Raw genomic sequence first — 25,882 nt, 5'->3', positions numbered from 1 at the left:
GTTCGCGCCGCGGAAGGCACTGTCGCACGGAGAAGCGGGCTGGCGACGGAGGAAACCGCTCGCTGCTCCCTCGCCTCACCCTCTTTTACTTCTTTGCCGAGTAGTTATCAACGTCTGGTATTGTTTTCGAATTTATCTATACAGTTGCGTCCCGCCCCGCCCCCACCCCATACAAGCAAACGTGTAATTGCGAGCCCCGTGCGAGCTGGGACAACTTTGTCTTGTTCTTTGCTGCATCTCTGGGACCTAGAAGTCTCTGGAACATAGGAAGTGCCTAACACTTACTGAAGGAATAGTCATTATTTAAAAACATGCTTGTACAAGAATGGTCATAGCAGCCTTAAACGAAATAGCCACGTTTTCATCAAAAGAATAGAAAAACTTTGGTATAGTTACATGACCATACCATACCACTAAGCAGTAAAAAGAAAACCTACTAATTCAAGAACAGGGATGAAATTGTAAAATACAAGTCTTACACGGTAGTACCTACTGTAAAATTCCTCCTTAGGAAGTTCTAGAATAGGCCAGTCTAATTACGGTGAAATAACCAGAGCAGTGGCTGCCTCGTGGGGGTTGGGTAGGGGCTGACAAAGGATTTGAATTACACAGGGGTGTGCTGGTGTCAAAACTCAGCAAGTCTTCATTTAAGATGTGCACTTCATTTTTACCTCAAAAGAAAAAATAATAATTTGAATACTAATGTATGCATGCGGAAGTACCGGGAGAAGTATACTAATGCCTGCAATTTCCTTTGAAAGGCACCAGAACGGATCAGTAGATGGACGAGCTGGATGAGAAAGCAGGTAAACGAAAACGTTACAGTGTTCAGGTCAGTGTCCTAACCTCAGCGCTGTGCACATTTTGGACCAGTGATTGTTTCTTCTTTGTAGTGGGGTGTCCTGTGCATTGTAGTGAGAGGAGCAGCAGCCCGGGCCCCTCCCACAGCACATGTCCTGAGACTTTACCAAAGGCCCCCCGGGGAGCAGAGTCAGCCCCCTTCCCTTGAGGACTGCTCTATTGTTTCCCTGTAAAATTCTCAACTTTGCTGTATGCTTGAAAGTTTTTATAAAAGTTGGAGAAAAACTAGATTAAGTGAAATTGAAAAATGCCTACAAAACACCAAGTAGAAGATGTACCTATGAAGATCAAAAAAAAAAAATTGTGTAAGGTAGCAACCCTAACTGATGAATATCAGTGTTTACAAAGTATCCTATTGATGATTCCAAAAATGAGTAAGTAACACAAAGGAAAAAGTGCATTGTGTGTATCTAGATTGTGAAGAACAACATTCATTTCTAATTGCTCTTGGATTGGAGTCACCTGCAAATTGGCCTTTTGTTTTCTCGGAAAACTGTCTGTACACGCGCAGAGGCCTTCCTGAGGTCACCAGGCCCTAATGCCCTGCTGCTCAGTGTGGGAAGATCTGGGACTCCCGCTGCCCACCCAGCCTGGCCCCGCACTAAACTAAGGGCCACATTTGTTTCCTCCGCAAGTTCGAATTTGGGGAACATTCCTTTAACACACCCTTGACCCAGGAACAGTGCTGGCTGTACTTACCTTAGACAGTGGCAGCAGCTAGCTAATGCTGATGGGGTACAATAAAAACTGCGACTGAAAGAACGTGGCTGGGCCACGGAGTTGCAGGGGTCGCCGCCCTGAGGCCAGAGGAGACCTGAGCTGTCAGTGCAGCAGGCTGGAAGTGAGTCCCTGGGCTGTAGCCGCCCGTCCCATGTCCTGGGCACTGGGGAATGGTGGCACTACCAAAGGTCACAGCCTGCTATCCCTGGCCCCACTGCAGGGCCCCACCCCACCCCTATCACCAGCACCACTACAGAGAGTACGGGTCTCTTCTTAGCTAAGCCAGACCCCCTCGGGTGGCCTTCCACACAGGCCAGAATGAAAAAGTTCCTGGCCGTGTGGGAGTCCCCCACAGAAGCCTTGTCTCCTAGAACCCAGCCTCCCACCCCTGACCCCCAGCTGCTGCAGCCACGTGGTCCAGCATCCCTTGCCTCAGGGCCTTTGATTGTGCTGTGCCTCTAGCCAGGGAACTCTGCTCGGATAAACACATGGCTTCCTCCATCCATGCCTCAGTCTCTCCCCCGCAGCCACCCTAGCAGAAAGGCCTTCCCAGACCATCCCCCACCTGCTCCATATCCCCTTTATACCTTCATAGTCTTCATAACAGTTACCCACTGGACATGTCCGGTCTCCTCTCACTATACAAAATCTCTGTGATTTTTCTGTACTTTTGTTCATTGTTATACCCTGACTGCCAAGGATCATGCTGGACACAGTAGGTGCTCAAGAAACACTTGTTGAATGAGTGATCAATACCAGTAATAGCAACACTTATAGCACTTACTCTATTGCCAAGCACTGTTTTTTGCATTTTTTTTAAGATTTAATTTATTTTTCAGCAAGAGAGAAAGGGAGGGAGAAAGGGAGAGACACTGATGTGCAAAACAATCATTTGCCTCCTGCACACCCCCAGCTGGGGACCTGGCCCACAATCCAGGCATGTGCCCTGACTGGGAATTGAACCAGTGACCTTTTGGCTCATAGGCCAGCACTCAGTCCACTGAGCCACACCAGCCAGGGTGCCCAGCACTGTTCTATGCAGTTTCCACACAGCCTCAGTCAGTGCTCACTGCAACCCTGTCATTCCATTTTGGAGATCGTGAGACTAAGGCACAGAGAGATTAAGCCACCTGCCAAAGCTCACAGTTGGCACTTTGGCAGTCTGGCCAGAGTAAACTACTATGGTCAAAAGACCAAAGTGAATCCATTTTCTGCAATAACCACCCAATGAGTTGTTTCCTAGAGTCTTCAACTCCAAAACAGCCAAGAAAAGATATTTGTGGAATTCTAGTAAGTCCAAGAATTGTAAATATTTAAGGAGATTTTTTAGTAACATAGCAAATGCTTAAGTTAGGATGCAAAGTGAAAATAGTAGGACGTTAAAATTACATGAAATCACTAGTTAGCAAAGAAAACATTGTGTTTAAAGGATTCAGTGAAGATGGTAGGTAGCCTTGGTAAGTAACTACTTAAACTGAGGTGGCTAGAGGACAAGCCAGGAATTCCTGATCTGTGTAGAGAAGAGCTAAGTCAGTAGGTTTGGAAAAAAATGATCCAGGGTCAGGTTGGGGTGCTATGCATATCAAATCCTCTACTTAACAGATTCACGGTGCATATTGGGATCTAACCAAGACTGGGAGCCATACACAAAAAATGTGCCCGTGTGATTTATTGCCCGAAAGCGGTCCCTTCTAAGACAAATACGAGGTCAGTCAGAATAATACGATGACCCGTGATCACCCTTAAGAAACCTGTTGAACTTTGTTTCATGCTGCATATCAAGAACTTAAACAAAATGCTGTGTGATTTTTTTTCCCAGTGTGGCATTGGCATCCTGGACTTGAATGGAAACACGCTGGCGTTAGGAATGACATGGTGTTGGCCTTGATCTGCACTGCGTGTGTGCGGACAGCCAGCATGTGCAAGAGCACGTCCTGTGTTCCTGACTGCTGTCCAGTTCCTCCTAATGCATTCAGCTCCCCAACAGTCATCCCCGGAATCTCTGATGGGTTTTTGACAAGATCCTTTACAGCTAATGATATGTCACCTTGAGTAATTCACATTATTTTTCAGTGAAAGTTCCTTTGTTCTTTAAAAGGACCCTACGGCAAACTAGCAAAATTGTTGACCAAGTGCCATTTACTGTTATTAAAGAAATGATCCAACCATATTGAATGAAACAAAGAAAACTTGAATAGAGAGACATGTTCCTAGAGGGCTTGATAAAAGATCATCTCAGGCAGCCTGTGGGGAGTAATCACTCTCAGGGTGCTGGTGTTTCCTACTTCTGAATCTGTGTGACTAACAGCCAGAGGGTGCACTGGGGTGAATTCACTCCACTGCCTAGCTGCCAAGGTCATCCGCTAGCTTGCCGTCCCCGAAGGGCCACTCCTTACCAGCGGCTGCAATGCCGGCCCACCCCCAATTACATGAACTTTTTCCTGTACAGCTGGTGCTCTCTTGCGTGTCTCAGTACACATCTAGTAGCCACTGCACACAGCCAACGTAATGACAATGCTGATTGCAAGTTAAGAGAACACAAGAGTCTGGAAGAAAGTAAACACACTCGACTATGAAACTTGGAAGAGACTTTAATAAAGGGGCTATTTACAGAGCAGTGACCAAGTTTCAAGGAACCATGCCTACCCTGGGCCCAAATGGTCTGCTGGAGATGAGGAACAAGGGCTTCCTGCAGATGTGGTCTTTAGCCGGCCACAACCATTGTCAAAACCCTGCCAACACAGCAGTGAAGAAGAACCCTAAACTCTTTCTATCCTTCCACTTCCTGCCAGAGCACTGGCTGAACCCAACTGCAAGAAAGGCAGAAGAGTCGGTGTGTTGACTGCGGAGGTCAGCTGTCCAGAGAGAAAAGAAGGGCCAGGATGTGTTCAGAGGCCAACAAAGTAACTAGCACGAGAGGAAAGTGGTTGGGGTTGTGAGGAAGGAGCAGGTTTGCAGTGCTCCCCTGCCTCACAGACCTTTCTTCTCTCCCCTCTGTGCCTCCCGCTCCACTTGTCTAAGTCTTACCCTTCTGTCAAGGCTACTCAGGTCCTGCTGGCTTCACTAAAACTTCCCTGGTGGCCTGTCATTGATTGTGCCCTCATCTGAATCCCCGTGATCACATCTGTAGTGGTCATTTAACACCAAGTCTTCTTATCTTCATTGTTCTAGATTTTACTAGATTTATGTCCTGATCCTCAAGCTAAATAGAAAGCTCCAGGAAGGAATGATGGGTGAAGCGTATAGTAATGACTCAATAAACCTGCCAAAGAGGAAAAAATTCTATGAGCATACGTCTAACCTAAATAATGGTACGAGATTTCACAGAGTGGATTCCCTCTGAGAAGGTGAGCTGTGTCTTCCTTCAGAGCAGTGGGATTGAGACCTGTTTTTCTTTTCAGAAGGGTAACCCTCCTTTCTTCAGAGCTTAGGAGGAGTGGAGGCGAATCACAAAGCTCCAGATGACACTGAAGCCCACGAATGGCAAAGCTAAAGTCCTTTCCTTCATCCTTCTACCCACATTTAGCCAACTGTGAATAGTTGTTTCACTCACCTTAGAGTGTCCTGGTTCCCTCTTCATTCTTGAAGGGTATTTTCACAGAACGTAGTGTTGTGGGGCCCTCTCTTCACTCTCAGCAGTTGAAAAATACTACAACTCTTCTGGTCTTCGTAGTTTCTGATGATAAATGCCCTCTGAAATGAAGTTTTTTCTCATAGCTAAGGTTCATTTCTCTCTTACTGCTTTCAATATTTTGTATTCGTTTTTAATTTTCAGAAGTTTGACTGTATGTCTTGATATGGATTTATTTGGGTTCATGCTGCTTGAGATATGTTCAGCCTTTTGAATTCATTTATGCCTTTGGACACAGTTGGAAAGTTTTCAGCCATTATGTCTTCAAGTACTTTTCAGGTCTGCCCTCTTTCTCCTCTCCTTCAGGGACTCTGATGTCATGAATGTTGTTAGGTCTTCTGTTATAGTCCCATATGGCCCTAAAACTCTGTTTGAATGGCACACACAGACACAAAACACCATAAAAAGACATTGTATTAATATTTTTTATTTTTTAAGTATATTTTATTGATTAGGTTGTTACAGTTGTCCCAGTTTTCCCCCTTTGCCCCCCTCCCACCCAGTACCCTCATTCCCTCCAGCAGTCCCCCTTAGTTCATGTCCATGGTTCGTGCATATAAGTTCTTTGGCTTCACTCTTTCCTATACTATTCTTGACATCTCCCTGTCTGTTTTGTACCAACCAGTTATGCTTCTTAATCCCTGCACCATTTCCCAACTTCTCCCCCTCCCCCCTCGCTGCTGATAACCCTCCAAATGATCCCCATACCTATGATTCTGTTCCTATTCTGATTGTTTGCTTAGTTTGCTTTTGTTTTTAATTATTAGAGTCAGTTGTTGATAGTTGTGAGTTTGTTGTCTTTTTAATGTTCATAGTTTTGATTTTCTTCTTTTTCTAAAATAAGTCTCTTTAACATTTCATGTAATAATGGTTTGGCAATGATGTACTCCTTTAGCTTCACCTTGTCTGGGAAGCACTTTATCTGCCCTTCCATTCCAAATGATAGCTTTGCTGGATAGAGTAGTCTTGGTTGTGGGTCCTTGCTTTTCATCACCTTGAATACTTCTTGCCAGACCCTTCTTGTCTGCAAAGTTTTTTTTGAGAAATCAGCTGACAGTCTTATGGGAACTCCTTTGTAGGTAACTCTTTGTCTTTCTCTGCCACTATAAAGGCTGTCTCTTTGACTTTAACCTTTGGCATTTTAAGTATGATGTGTCTTGGTGTGGTCCTCTTTGGGTCCAACCTGTTTGGGACTCTCTGTGCTTCCTGGGCTTATATGCAAATCAGGGACATTTTCCTTCATTACTTTTTGAAATAAGTTTTCAATTTCTTGCTCTCCCTCTTCTCCTTCTGGCAGCCCTACAATTCAAATGTTGGTACGTTTAAAGTTTTCCTAGAGATTCCTAGTCCTGTCCTTGCTTTTTGGGTGTGGGGGTTGCGGGGTTTTTTTGTTCTTGGTTTTTTTTTTTGTTTTTTTTTTTGCATTCTTGTTTCTTCTTTCTCCCCTGGTTGAATACTTACTTCATACTTTTGTTCCAAATTGTTGATTTGAATCCTGGCTTCCTTCCCTTCACTGTTGATTCCTTGTTTATTTCGCTTTATTTACTTTGTGTAACCTTCATTTCTTCCTTTATTTTTTTGCCGTACTCTTGAGTTTTCTGAGCATCCTGATCACCAGAGTGATAGGTTCTGATAGGTTGACTATCTCCATTTCATTTAGTTTTTTTTCTGGCATTTTATTCTGTTCTTTCATTTGGGTCACATTTCTTTGCCTCCTCAATTTGGCAGCTTCCCTGTGTTTGGTTCTGTGTATTGAGTAGGGCTGCTTTGATTCCTGTGTAGCAAAGGCACCTGTAAATTGTGTGGGGTGGAGCCTTAGGTGATCGCCAGGGCAGGACCACCACCTGCTTCACCACTTTGTGGCTCTGTTTGTGGTGGGGGCTTGGAGAGGGGACAGTGTCACTGCCCGGCTTCTGGTGATTTGCCCAGCACTCACCCTGTTTCCAGTCACTTCACCCATTTCCTGTATGCAATAGGTGCATTTCCAGTGGGTGCCCTGAGGTTTGCATACGTTCTAAGACCATGCTGAAAATCCAGCAATTTCTTCCACCGCCCCAACTTCCACTGGATTTTACAGCGAGAGGTAATGGGGGTCTGTCGACCCTGGGCTGTGTGGTCTGGCCTAGGGCTTGAATTGCCTGCTCCCAGCGTATTCCAATTTTTATCCAACAGACGTGAATGTGGGACTGTCCGTTCTGCCCCACTGCCATTCCACCCTGTCTTTGTGACTCCGCCCCTCCTACCCATCTGGATGAATGTGGCTTCTTTAAATCCTTGGTTGTCAGACTTCCATATATTTCAATCTTCTGATGGTTCTGGGGTTTTTTTTGTTTTTTTTTTTAAGATTTTGTTTATTTTTAGAGAGAGGGGAAGGAAGGGAGAAAAGAGAGGGAGAGAAACATCAGGTTGCCTCTCACACGCCTCCAACTGGGGACTTGGCATGTGCCGTGACCAGGAATGGAACCAGAGACACTTTGGTTCATAGGCCATCACTCAATCCACTGAGCCACACCAGCCAGGGCTATTATTTGTTTTTGAGATCTGGTTGTAATTCTTTCTATGGTTGCTTGAGGAGGCAAAGCATGTCTCCCTGCGCCTCCATCTTGACCAGAGGTCCTGATGTATTAATAATTTTTTAAAGGAGGGAACTATGTAAAAATTTTACATTTCTGTATGGCACCTTTCTGGAAGGCAACTTGGTGACATCTACCAGAATTTAAAATATTGTATCTATTGTTCCAACAAGCCATCTCTATAAACTTATCCTTTTATACATGGTATTCACCAAACTAAATCTACATGTTCATCAAACTGTATATATAAAAAGAACCTCCCAAAATGTGGAAACAACTCAAACGTCCAAGGGAAAGACTGCAATAAATTATGAATCATTAGCTGCATGACTCAGTGTGACAGTCAGCCACTAGAGAGGATGAAATCACCATATGCCGACAGTGAATAGCCCCCGAAGGGTAGTTGGGAGAAAAGGGGGAGATATCTATGTATCATTTCCTTTGGATACATTTTAATTATGTGTGTATATCTCACTACGTGTATTTTAAACCAGCATATATTTTTCATATATGTTTATGTTTAATGCTTTATATTTTTTCTGATACAAAACACCAAAATCTCTTTGCCTTGGATTGGGGACTTAGGTAGGTAGGTAGGAGACTACCAGCAAAACTATATCTTTCTATATTTTATTTATTGATTGATTTGAATCGGGGTGGGGAAGAGGGGTGGGCGTTGTTGCTCCACCAACTCATGCGTTCATTGGTTGATTCTTGTACGTGCCCTGACGTGGGATGGAACCTACGACCTTGGCGGATCAGGAAAATGCTTCAGCCATTGAGCTACCTGGCCAGGGAAGGATACTATATCTTAATGTAAAGTTTTTTCTCTACTATTTGAATTTTCTGACCTTGTACTATTTTTAATGTTAACAGTGGTTACTTGAGCTGTGGGATAATTAGCAGCCTTTATTTTCTCTTCTCACATTCTTCTGCTTTTTAAAAACAAATAGTTAATAGTAAGAAAAAATTAACCATCCACGTAATTAGCTCTCTTAGAGTCTGTCCATTTAGGTGTCCAAGGTAACCTGTCGTAGCCCCTTTCCTGGCTGTGGCACTGATATGGCTTTTGACTCCATAGTGAGATTCCTTTTATAGAAATGCATTTTGTGACAGCTCAAGATGCCAGGTCAACCATCTAGATACATAGAAATTGGTGCCTGCTCATTATTAGAGTTGTTGTTCTCACTGGGTTGTCCCATACTTTGGGTCCTTGACATAGCGCATCTGTTACATACACATTGTAACACATCACCAAACAGAATGATGGGAAAGATACTCTGGTTAAATTGTACATTTTATGAAGAAATTAGATGCATTTTGAATAAGTACCCTTAATCTGTCGAGTTCTTCCAAGAGCGTATGTGTTAATTGTCTCTCGTATTCTTACCTCCTCAGAACCGTACGGATACCTGAAGATGGCTGAGATTGAGCAGGCCGAGGCCCAGCTCTCCGAGTTAGACCTGCTGGCCAGCATGTTCCCCGGTGAGAAGGAGCTCGTGGTGAACGACCAGCTGGCTCTAGCGGAGCTGAAAGAGTGCGTTGAAAAGAGGTCAATGGAGGGGCGATCCTCAAAAGTTTACTTTACAATCAATATGAACCTGGACGTATCTTCGGGATCAATGGTAATTCAATGTTGCTTTTCAGAGAATTAAACCTTGTCAAGACTTAAAACAGTACTTAGGGCATTTTTCTTGTCTTTTGATCAGGTGATATTTTCTCTGGCCTGTATTCTTCCCTTTAAATACCCTGCAGTTCTGCCTGAAATTACTGTCAGGTATGTTACCAAAACTGCCTAACTTGAAAGGTCAAATTAATCGGGGAATAAAAGCAATTCTTGAGTTTTTTTCTGTTACAAGAAAATTGATTCAATTTTTTTTTTTATCCCATATATTTTCTGCCAGATCACTGTTGTTAAGTAGATCCCAGCAGACTCAGCTGAACACAGACCTGACCGCATACCTGCAGAAGAACTGTCTCGGAGATGTCTGCGTATTGAATGCCACCAGCTGGGTTAGAGAACATGCAGGTGGCTATGTCAGCAGAGACACAATGCCTGCTCCCGCTCCAAGGACAGTCCAGCCAGTGCCTCTCGTTCTCACCCGACTCTGGATCTACAGCCACCACATTTACAACAAATGCAAAAGAAAGGACATTCTGGAGTGGGCGGAGGAGCTCTCTCTATCCGGGTTCAGCATGCCAGGGAAGCCCGGCGTGGTCTGTGTGGAAGGCCCACAAAGTGCTTGTGAAGAATTCTGGTCCAGGTTTGCTTTCACAGAGTCTGTGTGCCGGGTCAGTAGGGTTAGTGGTACTGGAGACACAGAACTAGGCATCTCCCTGAGGGTGTATGTCATGGGAATTCAGTCGCAAGTCAGCGGATAAAGTAGAAGCCACATGGCAGCGTCACAGCACTCACCTGCCATGGCGCACCTGGGAGCCGTCTGTAAGCAGAGGGCACGTCATGGCCTTCCGTTCCCAGGGGTCCGGTTCTTCCCGCAGCCTGAGCTGTGTTTACCTGGGAATCGGGAATTTCTAATCTTCCCATTTCTCCACAGGGTGAGTCTCTGAGGAGTCCCTCTCGGGTTTGCGAGTCAGCAATTTCCACGTCAGAGATAATGGCAGTACATGAGTTTGGGGATGGGATTAAGACCAGAATCAAATTTGATTAAAGTAAATCCTTGTCATAAAAGTAGACTTCTTCACTTGTAGGAAAATAATATTTTCAGTGCTCTAGAATGCATAACATAGTTTCAAATTTTCTACTTTGAAAATTTCTTTTCAGACTCAGAAAATTAAACTGGAAGAGAATTCTGATTCGCCACCGAGAAGACATCCCTTTGGAAGATACAAACGATGGAATGGAAAGACAAAGAAAATTTTCAGGTTTTGAAGAAAAAGGGTTCAGTGTTGATGGTGCCCGAGGAAACCACATGGACTTTGGTCAGCTATACCACTTTTTGAATTCCAAAGGCTGTGGGGATGTTTTCCAGATGTTCTTTGGTGTGGAAGGACAGTAAGCAGAGGTGCAGTTGAAAGTATTTTGTCACTGTTTGTCATTGGTTTTTTTTTTACCCACCCTTTAAATATTAAGTAATTTTACTTCAATCCTATTCTAGAATGTTACGGTAAAAAAGAAAAAAAGTAGTACAGCTGAAGTGCATCTGTTAAAACTATGTCCTGATTGGAAACAGAACTGAGCTTTAAATTATAATCTTAAAATTACTGACAAATTTCTTGGCATCTCTACCCATTTTGAAAGAGAAATTCCTTTGACCTGAGCTAGGTAAGGGCGGCGATCCAGCCTGCCAGCCGTTCCCAGTTCCCCGCCCTTTACCTTCCGCCCACGAGCTCTTCCGGGCTCTGGCAGCTCACGTGGCTTTGGCTAGGGGGGGCCTGGGAAAACTTTCGCTTTCCTGACTGAGATGACTGACAGCAGGGCACCTGAGCACCCTCTCACTGCAGCAATCCCAAGGCGAGGGCTGAGTCCACGGTAGTCCCTTCCAACACGAGGGCAGGAAGGGCCCAGAGAGCCGCCGTGATGCCACCGCATGCTGCCAAGCAGTGTCAGCCCCTGCCTGTCTCTAGACAGCTTGTTATGTAATAAAATGTCTTTATATTTGTGTGCCTCTTTAAAAATATTTTTTTTTAATCCTCACTGAGAACATGCTTAGAGAGAGAGAGAAACATCAATCAATTGCCTCTCATGCTCCCCAACTGGGGACTGAACCTGCGATCTAGGCATGTGCTCTGACCTGGAATTGAACCCGCAACATTTTTGTTGTACCGGAGGACCCTCCAACAGGGCCACACCGGCCAGTTATTTCTGTGCCCTTTACTAGCAGTTGAAAGCTATCTTGCCAAGTAGATTTTTTCAAAGCTTTAGTTTTGCACCTGCCCCAAGCATTTGATATACAAACAGGTGAAGTTTCCCTTAAAGGGAGTTTGCAGCTCATACCTGCTTTTGTATACTTATGCTCCATCCTTGGGCTTGCCTCACAGAAGGCTGAGGCGTGAGCAGAGATCACGCTCCTTAACAGGCCTCAGCCATTCATCAAATTGTTAATTTAGAGAATTCGTTTTTGGCAAATTGGATTTTAACAATTTGCTTTTGTTCTGGAAATGCCTTTCTTTGCATTTAGTTTCAGCAAACTGACCTACAAAGAAGTCTACAGCCTGGTTTGGAGGCCCTCCAACGACTAGCTCCGAAAGAGCTTACTATTTATTTCCTAGTTTGCTAGCGGTCGGGTTGATACTGTTAGGTATTCCCTGAGGAGTGAGACTTCGTTAGAGCGATGGAGGGGCGGGGGGTGGGGGGGCAAGCATTGTTCATCTTAGTAAGGAGTTGCAGGCAACCCGCGTGTCCGTCAGGGAAAGTCAGAAGGAATAAAGAGCTAACGAGGCAATGGGGACAGGTGTTCCTATGAACCCTCCGAATCTTGCGCTGCTGCTCAGACTCCCTCTGCTGCCCCCTCCCCACTGCCACATCGCTGGCCACCACGCCGCCAGAGGGAGCGGCCAGTTGACTGGTTTGTGACACCCCCAGTCACTTGCAGGTTTGGATGGACTCCCGCAACAAGTGGGGTCCCCTCGCCCCAGGGACTAGCTGCTGCTGCAGTCCACAACCTCCACAACCTCTTTTGGCTTTTAAAATCCCTTTTAACCAATTTCCCACTTTTTGTTGGATTTCATTTTTAGAGAGAGGGGAAGGAAGGGGAAAAGGCAGAAAAACCTCAACGGGTAGTTGCCTAGCGCGCGCGCCCCCAACTGGGGACCTGGCCGGGAATCGAACCAGCAACCTTGTGGATAGCAGGCCGGCGCTCACTAAACCAGCCAGAGCAGATAATTGCGTTTTAAACGCTGTAACCCTTCCCGGTCTCCCCACAACCACTTCCACATCGTCCTGCTGCAACCCTGGTGAGAAAACGCCTCTTCACGCGCGTACCAGCCTCCCGTTGCGCAGCTCGGAACCAACCTGGCCTCCCCGGACAGGGGAAGGAGGGATTCGACGCCGCGGACCCACGCTTGGCTGCCTATTGGACAGATATGACGTCAGGGAGGCGTGGCTCTAATTGTGACGCAATGCCGGCAGGCGGGCACTACCTCGGCGGGAGCCCGGAAGCTGGCCTGCAGGAAGGCGTGGGTGGGTGGCGGAAGGGGAGGGCCGGGGAAGTTCCTCGGTGGACGGCTTCCGGAAACGGTCGGAAGTTGTGGTCCGGCCGTGTCGACCGGGAGGCTGCGGCTGCGAGTGCAGTGGGACCGCGGCCATGGGCGGGAAGAACAAGCAGCGGACCAAGGGGAACCTGAGGGTGAGCGCGAGGTGGCCGGGCGAGCGGGGACGCGCACAGGGCGGCGGCGTGGGCGCGAGTGTGGAGTGACCTCCCCGAGTGCGTCCCGGCTGGCAGTGGTGTCCGAGCTGGTGGCGGGGCAGGGAGAGTAATGGCGCTGCACGCCGGGCTGCCCCGCGCACACGCCCTTCATTCACAGACGCTTCAGCGCGTCAGCGGGGAGGCCGCTGCGGGGCGAGCCGTTGGCCTCTGACCCGCAGTCCGCGGTAAGCCGACGGCGCGGGCGGCCGCGGGGGCGCGGGGTCCAAGCCCAAGCCGCCGCTGCCTGCGTCCCTTCTGCGGCCGCACGGGGCCTGGACCTTTGCATTTAACAGACGCCGCCGATGGTTCGCTTCGGAGGGAGTCCCGGTGTGAGAAGAATATGAGAGAAGAACACGCGAGACCGTTACGGCGACAGCCCGTCTGGTCTTCGCCTGGGCCGCCAGCTGCTGCTCTCTGGGCGCTTGTTTTCTCTGCGCTTTGCTGAACCGTCAGAATTGCTGGCAGGAATCATGACAACTCCCGAACCCTGTGTGTTCTAAAAATAGTGCCACCTTCTGCGTAACCGTGAACAGTTACAGCGCGGAGAAAACGTAGCCGCGGCGGGGTACTGTTCGCTAATGACACGCAGCGCTGTGTTCCGGTTTCTGCAGCAGCTTCGATGTTTTCAGTGACTTTGTTTTCAGAGCATTCAGAAGACGCCCAGGGTGCAGCCGGGGGTTGCTCGGGCCTTTTCCGTACTTAGCCCTTGACGGTTTCCCAGCGCCTCTCCCTTATGACAAGGGAGAGTCTCGTCCGGCTGTTTTGCTTAACTTAGCTTTTTCTAATTGTTCCTTATGATTAGATTCAAGTTAAGCAGTTTTTTTTTACAGATTTTATTTACTTGTTTTTAGAGAGAGGGAGAGATACATCTGTGTTTGGTTGCCTTTCACACGCCCCCAGCTGGCACCTGACCTGCAACCCAGGCCTGCGCCCTGACTGGGAATCGAACCGGCGACCCTTTGGTTCGCAGGCGGGTGTTCAATCCGCTGAGCCACAGCAGGCAGCGCAGGTTAAGCGCTTTTTGCCAGGAATGCTTCGTAGGTGAAGCACTGACTCTCAGTGCATCACTGCAGGGACATGCGGTGCCTGTTTGTCCCACTAAGGGTGGTATTTGTTTAATCACTTGGTGAAGGTAGCTTTTTCTATTGGTTATTAAGGTAATATACTGAGGCTGGGAATTTCCTATTCTCTCCCACAAAATTTCATCTCATGGTTTTAGCATTCTTTGATGATAATTTCTGGAATCACTACGGTGGTTTAAAAACTTAAGTTTAATCTTGACAACAACCCAAATAATGATTTAGCTGCAGTTATCTTATTTTAAACATGAGTTTTAAAGAAATTAATTTACCTGAGCTCATGTAACCAGGACTTTGCAGAGCTGAGATTTGAATGGCAGTCATTGATTCAGCAGAAGACTTTGAATCCTGAGTTCTGTGTATTCAAGGATGACAGACCAAGTGCCCCCCCCTTTTAATTGTTCAGTTACAGTTGTCCCAGTTTTTCCCCATTGCTCTCCCTTGCCCCGCCCACCCCCACCCCCACTAACCCTGTTCATTGTCCATGGGTCCTTCATACTTGTTCCTTAATGATAGGAACAGATAAGTATGCAGAAAATTGTAACATATCAGAGAATTATGGTAGAGCTATGAGGAGAAAAGAAAGTGGGAGAACAGAAAAGACTGGGGGTTGACCTGAGGGAAGCAAGTACTGAAAATGGGAGTGTGTTTTGAAGGATAAGTGGGAGTTACTCAGACAATGAAAAGGAGGGAGAGATTTCCAGGTGGAGAGGCAAGATTGTGCAAAGACCAGATTGTGAAAGGGTGTGGCATATCCGGGGACCCTTGACTTCAGCTCGGGACTGAAACATAAATCCCGGCAGCTCAGCTGGAACAAGGGAAGAAAAGAGTGGCAGGGGAGCAGACTGGGAACGGTTGAGGCCAAGCGTGAAGGGTCTGTCCTGAGTCTGGGAGTGAAACTGTAGTCACAACTGTGCCACCTCAGACCCCTCTGGAAGACGGACACAAAAGAAGGACGGAGGTGTAGAGTAAGAAACTTAACCGCCAGAACTAGCATCAAGGTTCTGGGGTTTTGAACTGTGAGTATAAACATTGAACACTCAGCTGAGTAAATAGTAAGAAACAGTAACTATATTTTAAACTCAAAGTAGACACTGAATAAAAGATAGAACCAGTACACTCAAAAAAGATAAGTTGTTCCTTTTAAATTGGAAACTTGGAGCCTGATACCTTTTCTTCTGATCCCACTCATCACTGTCCAGCTCTGATGATTCAGGTCCGTTCAGAATCCAGCCTTGACTCCTTTAGCTCCTAGCACGAACTTCTTATACTACTTCCGTGTTCCGCTTCCTCATAAAGCTGTTACAGCTGTGGTCACAGGTAAAATTAGGGTGTCCTAAGGTCGTCATGGCTAGGTTTCAGAACTGTAGTTCATTTTCTTTGTAGCTTCTTGTTCATGTGTTAGTATTGAGAAAGACAAATTAAATAATGCTCATTTTAATGATGTTTTAAAATAGAGAACTTTTTTTTTTTTTTTTGCAGTTAGTCTTAAATGTTCTTATTTTGGGAAAAAAATGTAATTCAGGCCATTGTTTGCATTTCTGGTCACCACTTCAGTTTAGAAATAGTCCAGATTATTCCACGACAAAACAGTTTTCCACACACAATTTTGCTAAGTACAAGCAAATTGAATCACACATTTGGATAACCCTTTTTGAACATTCTTATAGAGAAATAAGAACAGGTAGGTTTAGATGGGTTGTGAAGTCATCCTGGAGATTGAACTGAGGCATTTTTTGTTAGATGACAATATGTTCATTTCTATCAGCAGTTCAAAAAGTTTCTTTCTCTGTCACAACTGATCCCTTAACTGTTAGTACTAGGAGGCTGTTACATTGTATATCAGTCAGAGAGATTAGGGTTCAAAACAAAGTAATGTATCTGAGGGGAGCAAGGGGGAGAAAATTGGAACTGTTGTAACAATATAATCAATAAAAAACATTAAAAAAAAAAGGTAATGTATCTTAATGTAACATATTGATTTTTATGTCTATAATAATGTAATTTGTAACCATTTTAGCCCAGAGGTTCGAGTATGTGGCAGTGAGTGTGTCTGTCCTCAAGGAATTCCTTGTCTAGAAGCAGCTGTAATTAGACTTGTTCCCTGGTGGTTACTTAATAAATACTTGTGGAGTGAAGGGATGAATGAAAAGATGTAATCTGTTGATTAGTTCATTTTACATCATTACACATACTATTTATACAAAAGTGGGAGTAAAGCAGCACTTAGACTTACCATACATGATGCTGTCTCTGATTGTAAATATCTTATTCTATGTCTTTAAAATCCTGTTGTGACTGGTTAACTTGATATGATGAACCACAAATGGATTGTATACAGTTTTAAGAACATTTTCCTGATGTTTAGGAAACTAGGAAGTAGTTCCTAGGATCATTATTGATAAATTCTTGCTGATAGAAACATTTATCTTTGGGGAACGTTGCAATACATGAGGTCTTAGGCTAAGGAAAAAAAACTCAAATAAAAGCGTGTTCGGCCATGGGAATTATTAAGGAATTGTGCTCTGCAGAACTCAGAGGTAAACTTGGAACTCTTCATGGTGACATTTTATTTCTCTCTCCTTCCTTATCAGCCTTCAAACAGTGGCCGAGCTGCAGAACTTCTTGCCAAAGAACAGGGAACCGTACCTGGATTTATTGGTTTTGGAACATTCCAGAGTGACCTCGGTTATGTCCCTGCTGTTCAAGGAGCTGAAGAAATAGACAGTCTTGTAGATTCTGATTTCCGAATGGTGCTGCGGAAACTTTCTAAGAAAGATGTCACAACAAAATTAAAAGCAAGTTTTATTGTTTTCATAAAAAATGATTAAGATAATCCTTTTCTTAAAATATCATTGGCATATTTTATGTAAAGGAAAATGAATCAACACTAATAATTTATTTTATAATTGTACTTTTTTCTGATACATAGGTTTAAGCTTAGTTTGTATTGATCTTCTAGGTTACAAATCAGTGTGTTGTTCTGCACATTTTGAACAACTTTGGATTTCTGGCTGTATAGTTTTGTTCCCATTAGAGAATATAATTTGACCCTATAATTTTATTTTTTTAAATATTTGCTTTCTCTTTTTTTTTAGATTTTATTTATTTTTACAGCAGGGAAGGGAAGGAGAAGAGAGGGAGAGAAACACCAGTTGGTTGCCTCTCGCACACGCCCAGCTGGGGACCCTGCCTGCAACCCAGGCCTGTGCCCTGACTAGGAATCCAACCGGCAACCTTTTGGTTTGCAGGCCGGCACTCAGTCCACTGAGCCACAGCAGCCAGGGCGGACCCTATAATTTTAAATGGGATTTTTTTGTCTACATGTATTTTATTTTTTTAAAAAACAACTGAAAAGTGTTCTGCCATACTAGGATGTAAAGGAACTCTTTAAATTAGTCCCATGTGGCACAGAGAGAAACAATGTATCCTCTGATTACATAAGATAGACAAAGCTTCTAGAACAGAGTAAATGTAATCAATAGTTAATAGTATGGCTGTTGATCCTTAACAGTGTAAATAATTTACTTTTAGGCTATGCAAGAATTCGGAACCATGTGTACAGAGAGAGACACAGAAATTGTAAAAGGAGTTCTTCCGTACTGGCCAAGAATTTTTTGCAAAATTTCACTTGTAAGTATTAAGAGTTAACTAACTTATTTCTGCTGTGCATTTTGTTGCTTGACATTATGGGGACTGTCGGATTTACATGATGTTTTTGGTGAGGATTATGAAATACTATGTTGGCATGGTTATGCAGGTTGGATCGTTGGGTTGTGTGAGGTGCATAGGGAGTCTCTTTTCAAAAATTAGGTCAGAATTACACCGATGCTTTCCAGGCACAGTAACTTTCGTCAGTTTAATGTCTTCATATATTTGCTATTGGAGAATGAGAATCTGTTGCTTAATTGTATAAGGCCTAGCCTTAACTCTATCTTCAATACAATTGTTCTTATCTCATTGGGAGAGGGAAAGAGGAAATTATGTAATCCATTTCTTCACATAGTTACTGATTTTCATTTATCTCTGTACGTAGTTGAACTCTTATTAATGAGTCATCATGGCATATTCTGAAATACCTGTATTTGTTTCGATGGGCTGGAGTGATTTTAAACCCTATTTACTTGCAATAGGACCATGACCGCCGGGTTCGAGAAGCCACACAACAAGCATTTGAAAAACTTGTCCTCAAAGTTAAGAAACACTTGGCTCCTTATTTAAAAAGTGTGATGGGCTATTGGCTCCTGGCTCAGTGCGACACATACCCCCCAGCTGCGTCGGCAGCAAAGGATGCCTTCACCGCGGCCTTTCCCCCCAGCAAGCAGCCTGAGGCCGTAGCCTTCTGTAAGGACGAGATTGCAAGTGTAAGTCCTCGAAACTGCTGTCTGTTTTCCTTAAGTGTGACGGGCAGCGACAGCTCTTCTGCCTGCCATCATGCAGGAGCACGTGTGTGACACATTTCCAGCGGAAGACTGTCGTTTTCGAACAGTGTTCAACACGGGTGTTCATGTTGCACTTTAAATATAACTAACATGTATTGGATCTTCCCAAATTATTTAAATTTTCCATCTTTATAAATCTTAACCTATCATATTACCTAAGGAAATATAGATATATGCTTTATAATATATAACCAAAAAAAGAATACATCTAAACTTACGCCCATATTTCCATAGTAAGACATGTTTACAGATCTGTTTCACTCTTCTTGCTGGCTCTCTGGTATTCCTTTGTGTTTAGTTAACTTTTTAAAGTCTACATTTGTTGTTTTCCCCAATTCCTTTATTATAAAGTTTGAACTTTCCTGAATGGATCTCTTCATACCTTGTGGGAGTGTTAAGTACCAGCACTTCTAGTCACCATTTGTTGGGGCAAAGAATAAGAACATTTAAAATTTTTGTAGCCATTGAAGAATTGCCCTTCAAATGGCCTCACAAACCTGTCCTCCCACGGACAGGTTCCCTTGGCCAGCACGTTCGCCAGCCTGGTATCAGCCCTGCCGTCTGTGCTTCCCGTTTGTCTGCATCTGGTTCTGTTTTCCTTCTTTCTTCCCTCCTCACTGTGGCGAAGTTATGGACGGGAAAACCGGGTGACCAGGCTTCCTAACGTTGCGGGTGGAAGCAGTGAGGAGGCAGCTGCAGGTTTAAAACCGTAGGCTCGCGCTCGCTCCCTCCGTGGGGCTCCCGTGCTCCCCCAACCCTGCGCCTGTCCCTCACGCCCCTCTCCTCTGTCAGCTCCTCGGCCTCCCTGCCGTTTCCCGTCACCTCACAGCCTTGGCCTCCGGGTTCTCTCCCCCCAGCTTCCCGCAGCCTCCATCCCCGTTTAGGTTCTCACGTCTCCTGTTCTTCGCATCTCGAGTGTCCCCAGCCTGTCTTTCTAGGGAGAGGATTTGAACCTCGAACCATCTTCCCAGAGGGAGCTCTCTAACCCAGCCATAGGCTAAGAGTCATTTAAATATCAAGTGGTCACTGTTAGGGAAGTGTCGTGAGTTTGGACCCTAAGAGTTTTAGGAAATGGATTTTGAGACGGCCGATCTGGCTCTTTGTTGTTTTGTTCGTGTGGTTTCTCGTGACCGGCTTTGCTGCGGCTGAGTCGGTGACGCTGCACACAGTGGGTTATTTCGTCCCTGTTACTTTCCCTCAGCTGTCTGTGTCACAGTGCACTGCAGACGCTGGGCTGGACCACTCCCAAGTGCAAGGCCAACTAATCAGAGAGGAGGTAGGGAAATGGAGATCCAAGTATCAGGCTTAAGACAGTGCGGTGCCTGCAGTCTAGTCCCCGCTCTGGCCTCGGTTCTCCTGTCCAGAGAGCGCATTGTGCTGGCTGTCAGACACCCTGGAACTCCGGTCCCCTCTTCCATCACTCAGGTGTGTCACCGCGGGCAGGTCCGTCTGTGCCTCTGTTCCCTCATCTGTCGCAGTGGGAGTTACCTTGTGCTTCAGTGAGCAGCTGTGAGGACCAATCTAGGGAACACGTGCGGTGTGCTCAGAGCACTGTCCGCCGTGGGGAGAAGCGCAGTGGACGTTAGCCCTTGTGACAGCCGGCAGAGTTGATGCCGGAACAGTGTTCGCGCTAGTCCTGTCCCCCGAAGTGGGCCGACCCACCATTCCTGATGGAGTCCAGACATTCTTACGTGATGGAGCAGAGCACAGCTGCATTCTCTGTGAGCTGGAGAAGAGGAGAGAGGAAAGTGGGGTGCGGTTTCTGTCCCACCTCAGCCCCGTGGGCAAGAGACGTGGAGAAGCCGGAGGCCAGGAGTGTTCAGGAGACAGTTCCTCTTGATGGAAACTGCAGGTGTTTGGAGAAGCGCCCTGTTCTTACTCCAGTTGCAGCCAGCCTTGGGGACAGTCGGGAAAGAGTAACAGGCAGAGTTCAAACCTTTTAGTTTTGCTACCTAACTCAGCTGCTATTGTTGGGAAGGGGAAAAAACTTCTAGGGAAGATGAGGTTTACACAATCCAATAAGATCTCAAGGCTGGGATTTCCCTCTGCAGGTGCTGCAGGACCATCTGATAAAGGAAACACCGGATTCGCTCAGTGACCCGCAGTGAGTTGTGTCTGGTAACTCAGGGAAGGGTCTGTTCACTTGGGGGTCACAACGTGGTGATTTTACTCTGATGTTTTTCAAAGGGATGCGAAACGTAGAGAAGAAACTGCCTAATTAGTGCTATATGCCAGGTGCCGTTTTAGGGCCTTCTCCTTGCAAGGCAGCCTGCTTTCTCGGGAATCATCTGGGGGCCAGGTGAAAATAGCTGGAAAACTGTCACTAGTTCTGTGGAAAGAGGGGTTACTGTCCCCTCACTTCTCTGTGTGCTAATCAGACTGTTAGGGGTCCAGAGGCCGAGCGGCCTTCGTGCTTGAACGCTGTGGCCTGGCTGCCGGGGGCCGCCTTACATGCGCTCTCACCTGTGTTGTGTGAAAGTACACGGTTAGAAGTCTGCGCGTGCTTGTGTTCTGGGGGTGGCGGGGTTGGCACAGGAAGAACAGAATATAGAAGTAAAGCAGCTTTGGTAGGTATTTAATGATAAAACATTTAAAATAGAAGTGCCAAATAGGTAGTTTGGCTTATACTCAATCCTTACACGTATTTCTTTTGTTTTCACAATAAGAACTGTTCCAGAGGAGGAGAGAGAAGCCAAATTCTATCGGGTTGTGACTTGTTCCTTACTGGCCTTGAAGAAGTTGCTTTGCCTCTTACCTGATCACGAGCTTGAGTCTCTGGAAGAGAAGTTCAGGTCCCTCCTGTCACAGAGCAAGTTCTGGAAGTACGGGAAGCACAGCATGCCTCAGGTGTCCTCCCCTGTCTCACTGAAGACATTTCTCTGGTTCCTTTTCCCTCCTGAGCTTGTTAGTTTATATTTAGCCTTTATGTGTATTGTTTATGTTTAAAACTCTACTACAAACAATCTTCATGGTGGCGCTGAAATGCCTCTCTTACCAGAAAGTTACTGTGTTTTCACTTTTTTACTTAATTGTTTGGACTGGGGATTCAGAGTTGCATTATCATCCTCCATTCCTGGCACGCTGACTAAATTGTTGGTGTGTGCAAGGCTCTTCTCGTTGAATGAATTTACTTTTCCCTTCTGTTTCTGCGTCTCCATTCTCCAGCTCCCCATTCTGCATGTGCTTGATGTGCGTCCTCCTTTTGTTTGTGTGGTTAATTCTCATCATGGTGATAACTGGGGTCCAGAGTCCCCAGAAATGCTGAATGAGTGGACACTGAAGAGTTGTTCTCAGGGAAGGGGAAGTATGGGATCAGGTTTTTTTGAGTCTCTTGTCCCAGCACTTCTGTCACTTGGTTAATACATATAATATTGCTTTCTGTCTGTTTAAAGACACCTTAATATATATTGTTGATCCGTTACCATGGAACTCACACACAGTCGCACTGGGGTCACACCTGAGTGGAGCTCAGCGAATACGCGTTTTCTCTCTCAGCACGTCACCACCTCCTTGGATCTGTTTTTAATTTGTACAAGCGGTATCATGTTGTTCTGTTTCAATTATTGCTTTTTACTTAGTACTTGTAAAAATTTTTTAATTTTTATTTCATGGATTTAAAGAGAGAGAGATCGATTTGTTCACTTCTCGATACATCGTTGGTTGCTTCTTGTATGTGCCCTGACCAGAGGGCGACCTCGCACCCTTGTCGTTACGGGACAGCACTGACCAACTGAGCTACCTGGCCAGGGCTACGTGGTACTTTTTTAAAAAGTGCGAAAATACTTTAGATCCATCCTGTTCCTCTGTGTGTATGTGGTCCCAGCCTCCGATGCTCTGCAGTGTTCAGAGGTGGGCCTCCCTTGCCTCTGCCCGCCGGTCCCCCGGGGTGGCACCTAATGCCTGCAGCCCCCACCAGCACTCAGCATCTTCATCCATGTGTCCTCAGTCTGTGTGCACTTCCTTTTTTTTTAATTTAATTTTATTCAGTTGTTGGTAGTTGTGTTTGTTGTCATTTTACTGTTCATAGTTTTGATCATCTTCTTAAGTAAGTCCCTTTGACATTTTGTATAATAATGGCTTGGTGATAATGAACTCCTTTAGTTTTATCTGCCCTTCCATTCTAAGTGACAGCTTTGCTGGATACAGTAGTCTTGGTTGTAGGTCCTTGCTTTTCATCACCTTGAATACTTCTTGCCAGTCCCTTCTTGCCTGCAAAGTTTCTTTTGAGAAATCAGCTGATAGTCTTATAGGCACCCCTTTGTAGGTAACTCTCTGCTTTTCTCTTACTGCTTTTAAGATTCTTTATCTCGAACCTTTGGCATTTTAATCATGATGTGTCTTGGTGTGGTCCTCCTTGGGTCTAGCTTGTTTGGGACTCTCTGCTTTCTGGACCCATATGTGCATTTCCTTCGCCAAATTTGGGGAGTTTTCCTTCATTATTTTTTTACATAAGCTTTCAATTTCTTGCTCTTCCTCTTCTCCTTCTGGCATCCCTATGATTCAGATGTTGGCACCTTTTTTATAAATATTTAATTTACTTCTAGAGAGAGGAGAAGAGAGGGAGAAAGAGAGGGTGAGAAACACCAGTGTGTCGTTGCCTCACACTCGCCACCAGCTGGGGACCTGGCCCTCAACCCAGGCCTGTGCCCTGAGTGGGAAACGAACCGGCAACCCCCTGGTTTACAGGCCGGCACCCGATCCACTGAGCCATACAAGCCAGGGTGGATGTTGGCACCTTTAAAGTTGTCCCAGAGGTTCCTAAGCGTCTCCTCATTTTTTTCAAATCTTGCTTCCTCATTCTGCACTGGTTGACTGTTTTTTTCCTCCTTATGTTCCAAATCATTGATTTGAACCCTGGTTTCCTTCCTTTCAGCATTGGTTTTGTGTGGATTTTAATTCATTTCATTTAGCACAGCCTTCACTTCTTTCCTTATGCATTTGCCATACTCAAGCATAACTGTCAAGCCTGTGAACATCGTTATCACCAGTGTTTTGAACTTTACGTCTGTTAGGTTGGCAGTCTCATCTGGGAGGTTGGCTGTCTTCTTGTCGTTTAGTTCTCCAGCTGGAAGCTTGATCCGTTTCCCCTTTTTGGTCTTACTTCTCTGTTTCCTCATCTTGACAGGCTCCTGTGTTTGTTTGCCTCTGTATCTTAGGTAGAGCTGTCACACCTGTTACGTTGTAAGGGGTGGAGCCTTAGGGATTCATCAGTACAGAGTGACCTGTTTCACCACGTTGTGGCGCTGTGTGTGGGCGAGGGGTCTGAGAGGGAACAATGCCTCTTGCTCAGCACTTGCCCCTTTTCCAGGCACTTCTCCCACTTCCATATGGGACTGGCGCCCCTTTAGTTGTTGCCCTGGCCGTCGTTCCCTAAGTGGGTGGGTCTGTGAACATTCTAGGACCCTGGGGGCCCTTTAAACAAGCGGACTCTGCTGAGAGACCGGCAGTTTCTTCCTTTGCCCCAACCCCCACTGGTTTGCACAGTCAGAAGCAATGAGGCTTGATTTTCCCTGGCGCTGGGATTATGAGCCTTGGAGTCTGGTCTGGTACTGGGAGCGCTCCCCAGCTGTCACTCCCCACCCTTTAAAACATGTGACTGCGCTTTCTGCTGACCTGCTGCCGCCGCTACGACACCACTTCCTCTTCGCCCCAGCTCCGCCCCTCCTACCTGTCTGGATGAGTGTTTCTTCTTTATATCTTTGTTTGCTGGACTTCTGTGCAGTTTCATTTTCTGGAACTTCTGGTTGTTTCTAGTTTTGAGGTAGTTGTATTCCTTCTTAATTGTGGACAGAGGAACAGCATGTCTGTCTAGGCCAGCAGTTCTCAACCTGTGGGTCGTGACCCCTTTTGGGGGTCAAATGACCCTTTCACAGGGGTCACCTAAGACCATCAGAAAACACATATATAATTACATATTGTTTGTTTGTTTTTTAAATATCCTTTATTGTTTATCCTATTACTGTTGTCCCAATTCCTTTTCCCTTTGTTCCCCTCCACCCAGTGACCTCCCTCCCTCCAGTTGTCCCCCCCCCCCGAGTCCATGCCCATTGGTTGTGCATATAGTTCTTCTTACATATTGTTTTTGTGATTAATCACTACGATTTAATTATGTTCAATTTGTAACAATGAAAATACATCCTGCATGTCAGATATTTACATTATGATTCATAACAGTAGCAAAATTACAGTTGTGAAGTAACAACGAAAATAATTTTATGGTTGGGGGTCCCCACAACATGCGGAGCTGCATTAAAGGGTCGCGGCATTAGGAAGGGTAAGAACCGCTGGTCTAGGCCTCCATCCTGGCCAGAAGTCCAGCTTTCGACCCTTTTGACAATTAAACTCTCTTCATCTTGCGGTAAGGTCAATCCCATAAAAATGTGAAACACTGCACACGGAGACCCAGAGGATGCTAACAATGTAACGCATGCACACGCGCACCACTTCGTGCTCTGAAAGTCTTCCTTGCCGACTGCAGGAGTAGAGGCGTGCTTTGTACTTCTCTGAAGCAGGGCTGGGTGCTTGCCTGGACGGCTGGGCCCCTCTGGGCTGGGCCGTCAGCGCCCGGTGACCCCCCCCACGGCCTCCTGCTCCAGCCTCGGCCAGGCCCCTGTCCTCCGTGCTCCCACCCGTCTCATGGGGATTCAGACGGTCGCTCTGTAATACTAATTCACCCGCTCAGTGACTTGCAGCATCTCTTCATGAGCTTTTTAGATTTTTGTGTTTCTTCTCGAATCTACTGTTCTATCTCTTTTTCTTGCTTGGGAGGTGCTGGACTTTTTGAACCTGTACATGTGTGTATTTCATCGGTTCTCACAAAACGCTCAGTTTGATCTCTTCAGGCATTTCCTTTGCCTCCTTCCCTCTCTTCTCTCCCTTGGGGACTCTGATGACATACGTGTTCATCTGCTCGCTCTGTCGTTGCCTCCCTGGTGCCCTCACCTGTCTGGTCATGCTACTCGCCGGGTCAATTTTTGGAATTGAGCTTTTATTTTTTTTTATTTTCAGATTAGGTCTTGTGCTTGCTGCTTTTTCAGACCTGCTGTGCTTTCTCTAAGATTCTTTTCCTTAGGCTTTTGTTAAACATAATGAGCATTGTAGACACGGAGTTTGAGAGTGACAGTTCTAGGGTTTAAAGGCTCAGGTGTCACCTCTGGTGACTGACAGCAGCCCGTGCTGTCGTTTCCGTGTGGCTGTGTGTAACTCTGTG

General features: G+C 45.7%; 2 protein-coding genes across 9 annotated transcripts in view; both read left to right on the top strand.

The window, feature by feature from the left end:
• Positions 1 to 89: 89 nt before the first annotated feature.
• RWDD2B (RWD domain containing 2B) lies at positions 90 to 11,421 on the top strand. 8 transcript variants are annotated; one of them, XM_090271185.1, is made up of 7 exons: positions 90 to 117; positions 762 to 832; positions 4,753 to 4,892; positions 9,184 to 9,410; positions 9,495 to 9,562; positions 9,690 to 10,049; positions 10,568 to 11,421. In XM_090271185.1, exons 3-7 carry the CDS (start codon positions 4,808 to 4,810, stop codon positions 10,800 to 10,802), a joined length of 975 nt encoding a protein of 324 aa, XP_090127311.1. In that variant the 5' UTR covers positions 90 to 117; positions 762 to 832; positions 4,753 to 4,807; the 3' UTR covers positions 10,803 to 11,421. The 8 variants fall into 8 exon arrangements, with proteins under 8 accessions (XP_090127311.1, XP_090127345.1, XP_090127294.1 ...); XM_090271219.1 differs by lacking the exon at positions 4,753 to 4,892 and adding an exon at positions 3,401 to 4,484; XM_090271168.1 differs by having other exon boundaries at positions 3,401 to 4,892.
• Positions 11,422 to 13,049: 1,628 nt separating this feature from the next.
• Positions 13,050 to 25,882, top strand: part of LTN1 (listerin E3 ubiquitin protein ligase 1) — a 46,527-nt gene continuing 33,694 nt past the window's right edge. The window contains exons 1-6 of the mRNA XM_090270923.1: positions 13,050 to 13,091; positions 16,825 to 17,028; positions 17,765 to 17,863; positions 18,364 to 18,594; positions 20,724 to 20,776; positions 21,339 to 21,519. Of these exons, the coding sequence (XP_090127049.1) occupies positions 13,050 to 13,091; positions 16,825 to 17,028; positions 17,765 to 17,863; positions 18,364 to 18,594; positions 20,724 to 20,776; positions 21,339 to 21,519 (810 nt within the window). The remainder of the gene's footprint in view (positions 13,092 to 16,824; positions 17,029 to 17,764; positions 17,864 to 18,363; positions 18,595 to 20,723; positions 20,777 to 21,338; positions 21,520 to 25,882) is intronic.

The sequence above is a fragment of the Furipterus horrens genome, unplaced genomic scaffold, assembly GCF_987537825.1.
Source record: "Furipterus horrens unplaced genomic scaffold, mFurHor1.1.pri manual_scaffold_1, whole genome shotgun sequence".
Taxonomy (NCBI): domain Eukaryota; kingdom Metazoa; phylum Chordata; class Mammalia; order Chiroptera; family Furipteridae; genus Furipterus; species Furipterus horrens.
Note: the sequence above shows the minus strand (reverse complement) of the source record. Positions and strands in the feature narration are given on the sequence as shown.

What these genes read in the sequence shown, in the direction of transcription:
- RWDD2B (XM_090271185.1), top strand. Translation starts at nt 4,808, where the DNA reads ATGATGGGTGAAGCGTATAGTAATGACTCAATAAACCTGCCAAAGAGG. An exon ending in ACGTATCTTCGGGATCAATG is followed by an intron (nt 9,411 to 9,494) that starts GTAATTCAATGT and finishes TCTTTTGATCAG; the next exon opens with GTGATATTTTCTCTGGCCTG. An exon ending in TGTGAAGAATTCTGGTCCAG is followed by an intron (nt 10,050 to 10,567) that starts GTTTGCTTTCAC and finishes ATTTCTTTTCAG; the next exon opens with ACTCAGAAAATTAAACTGGA.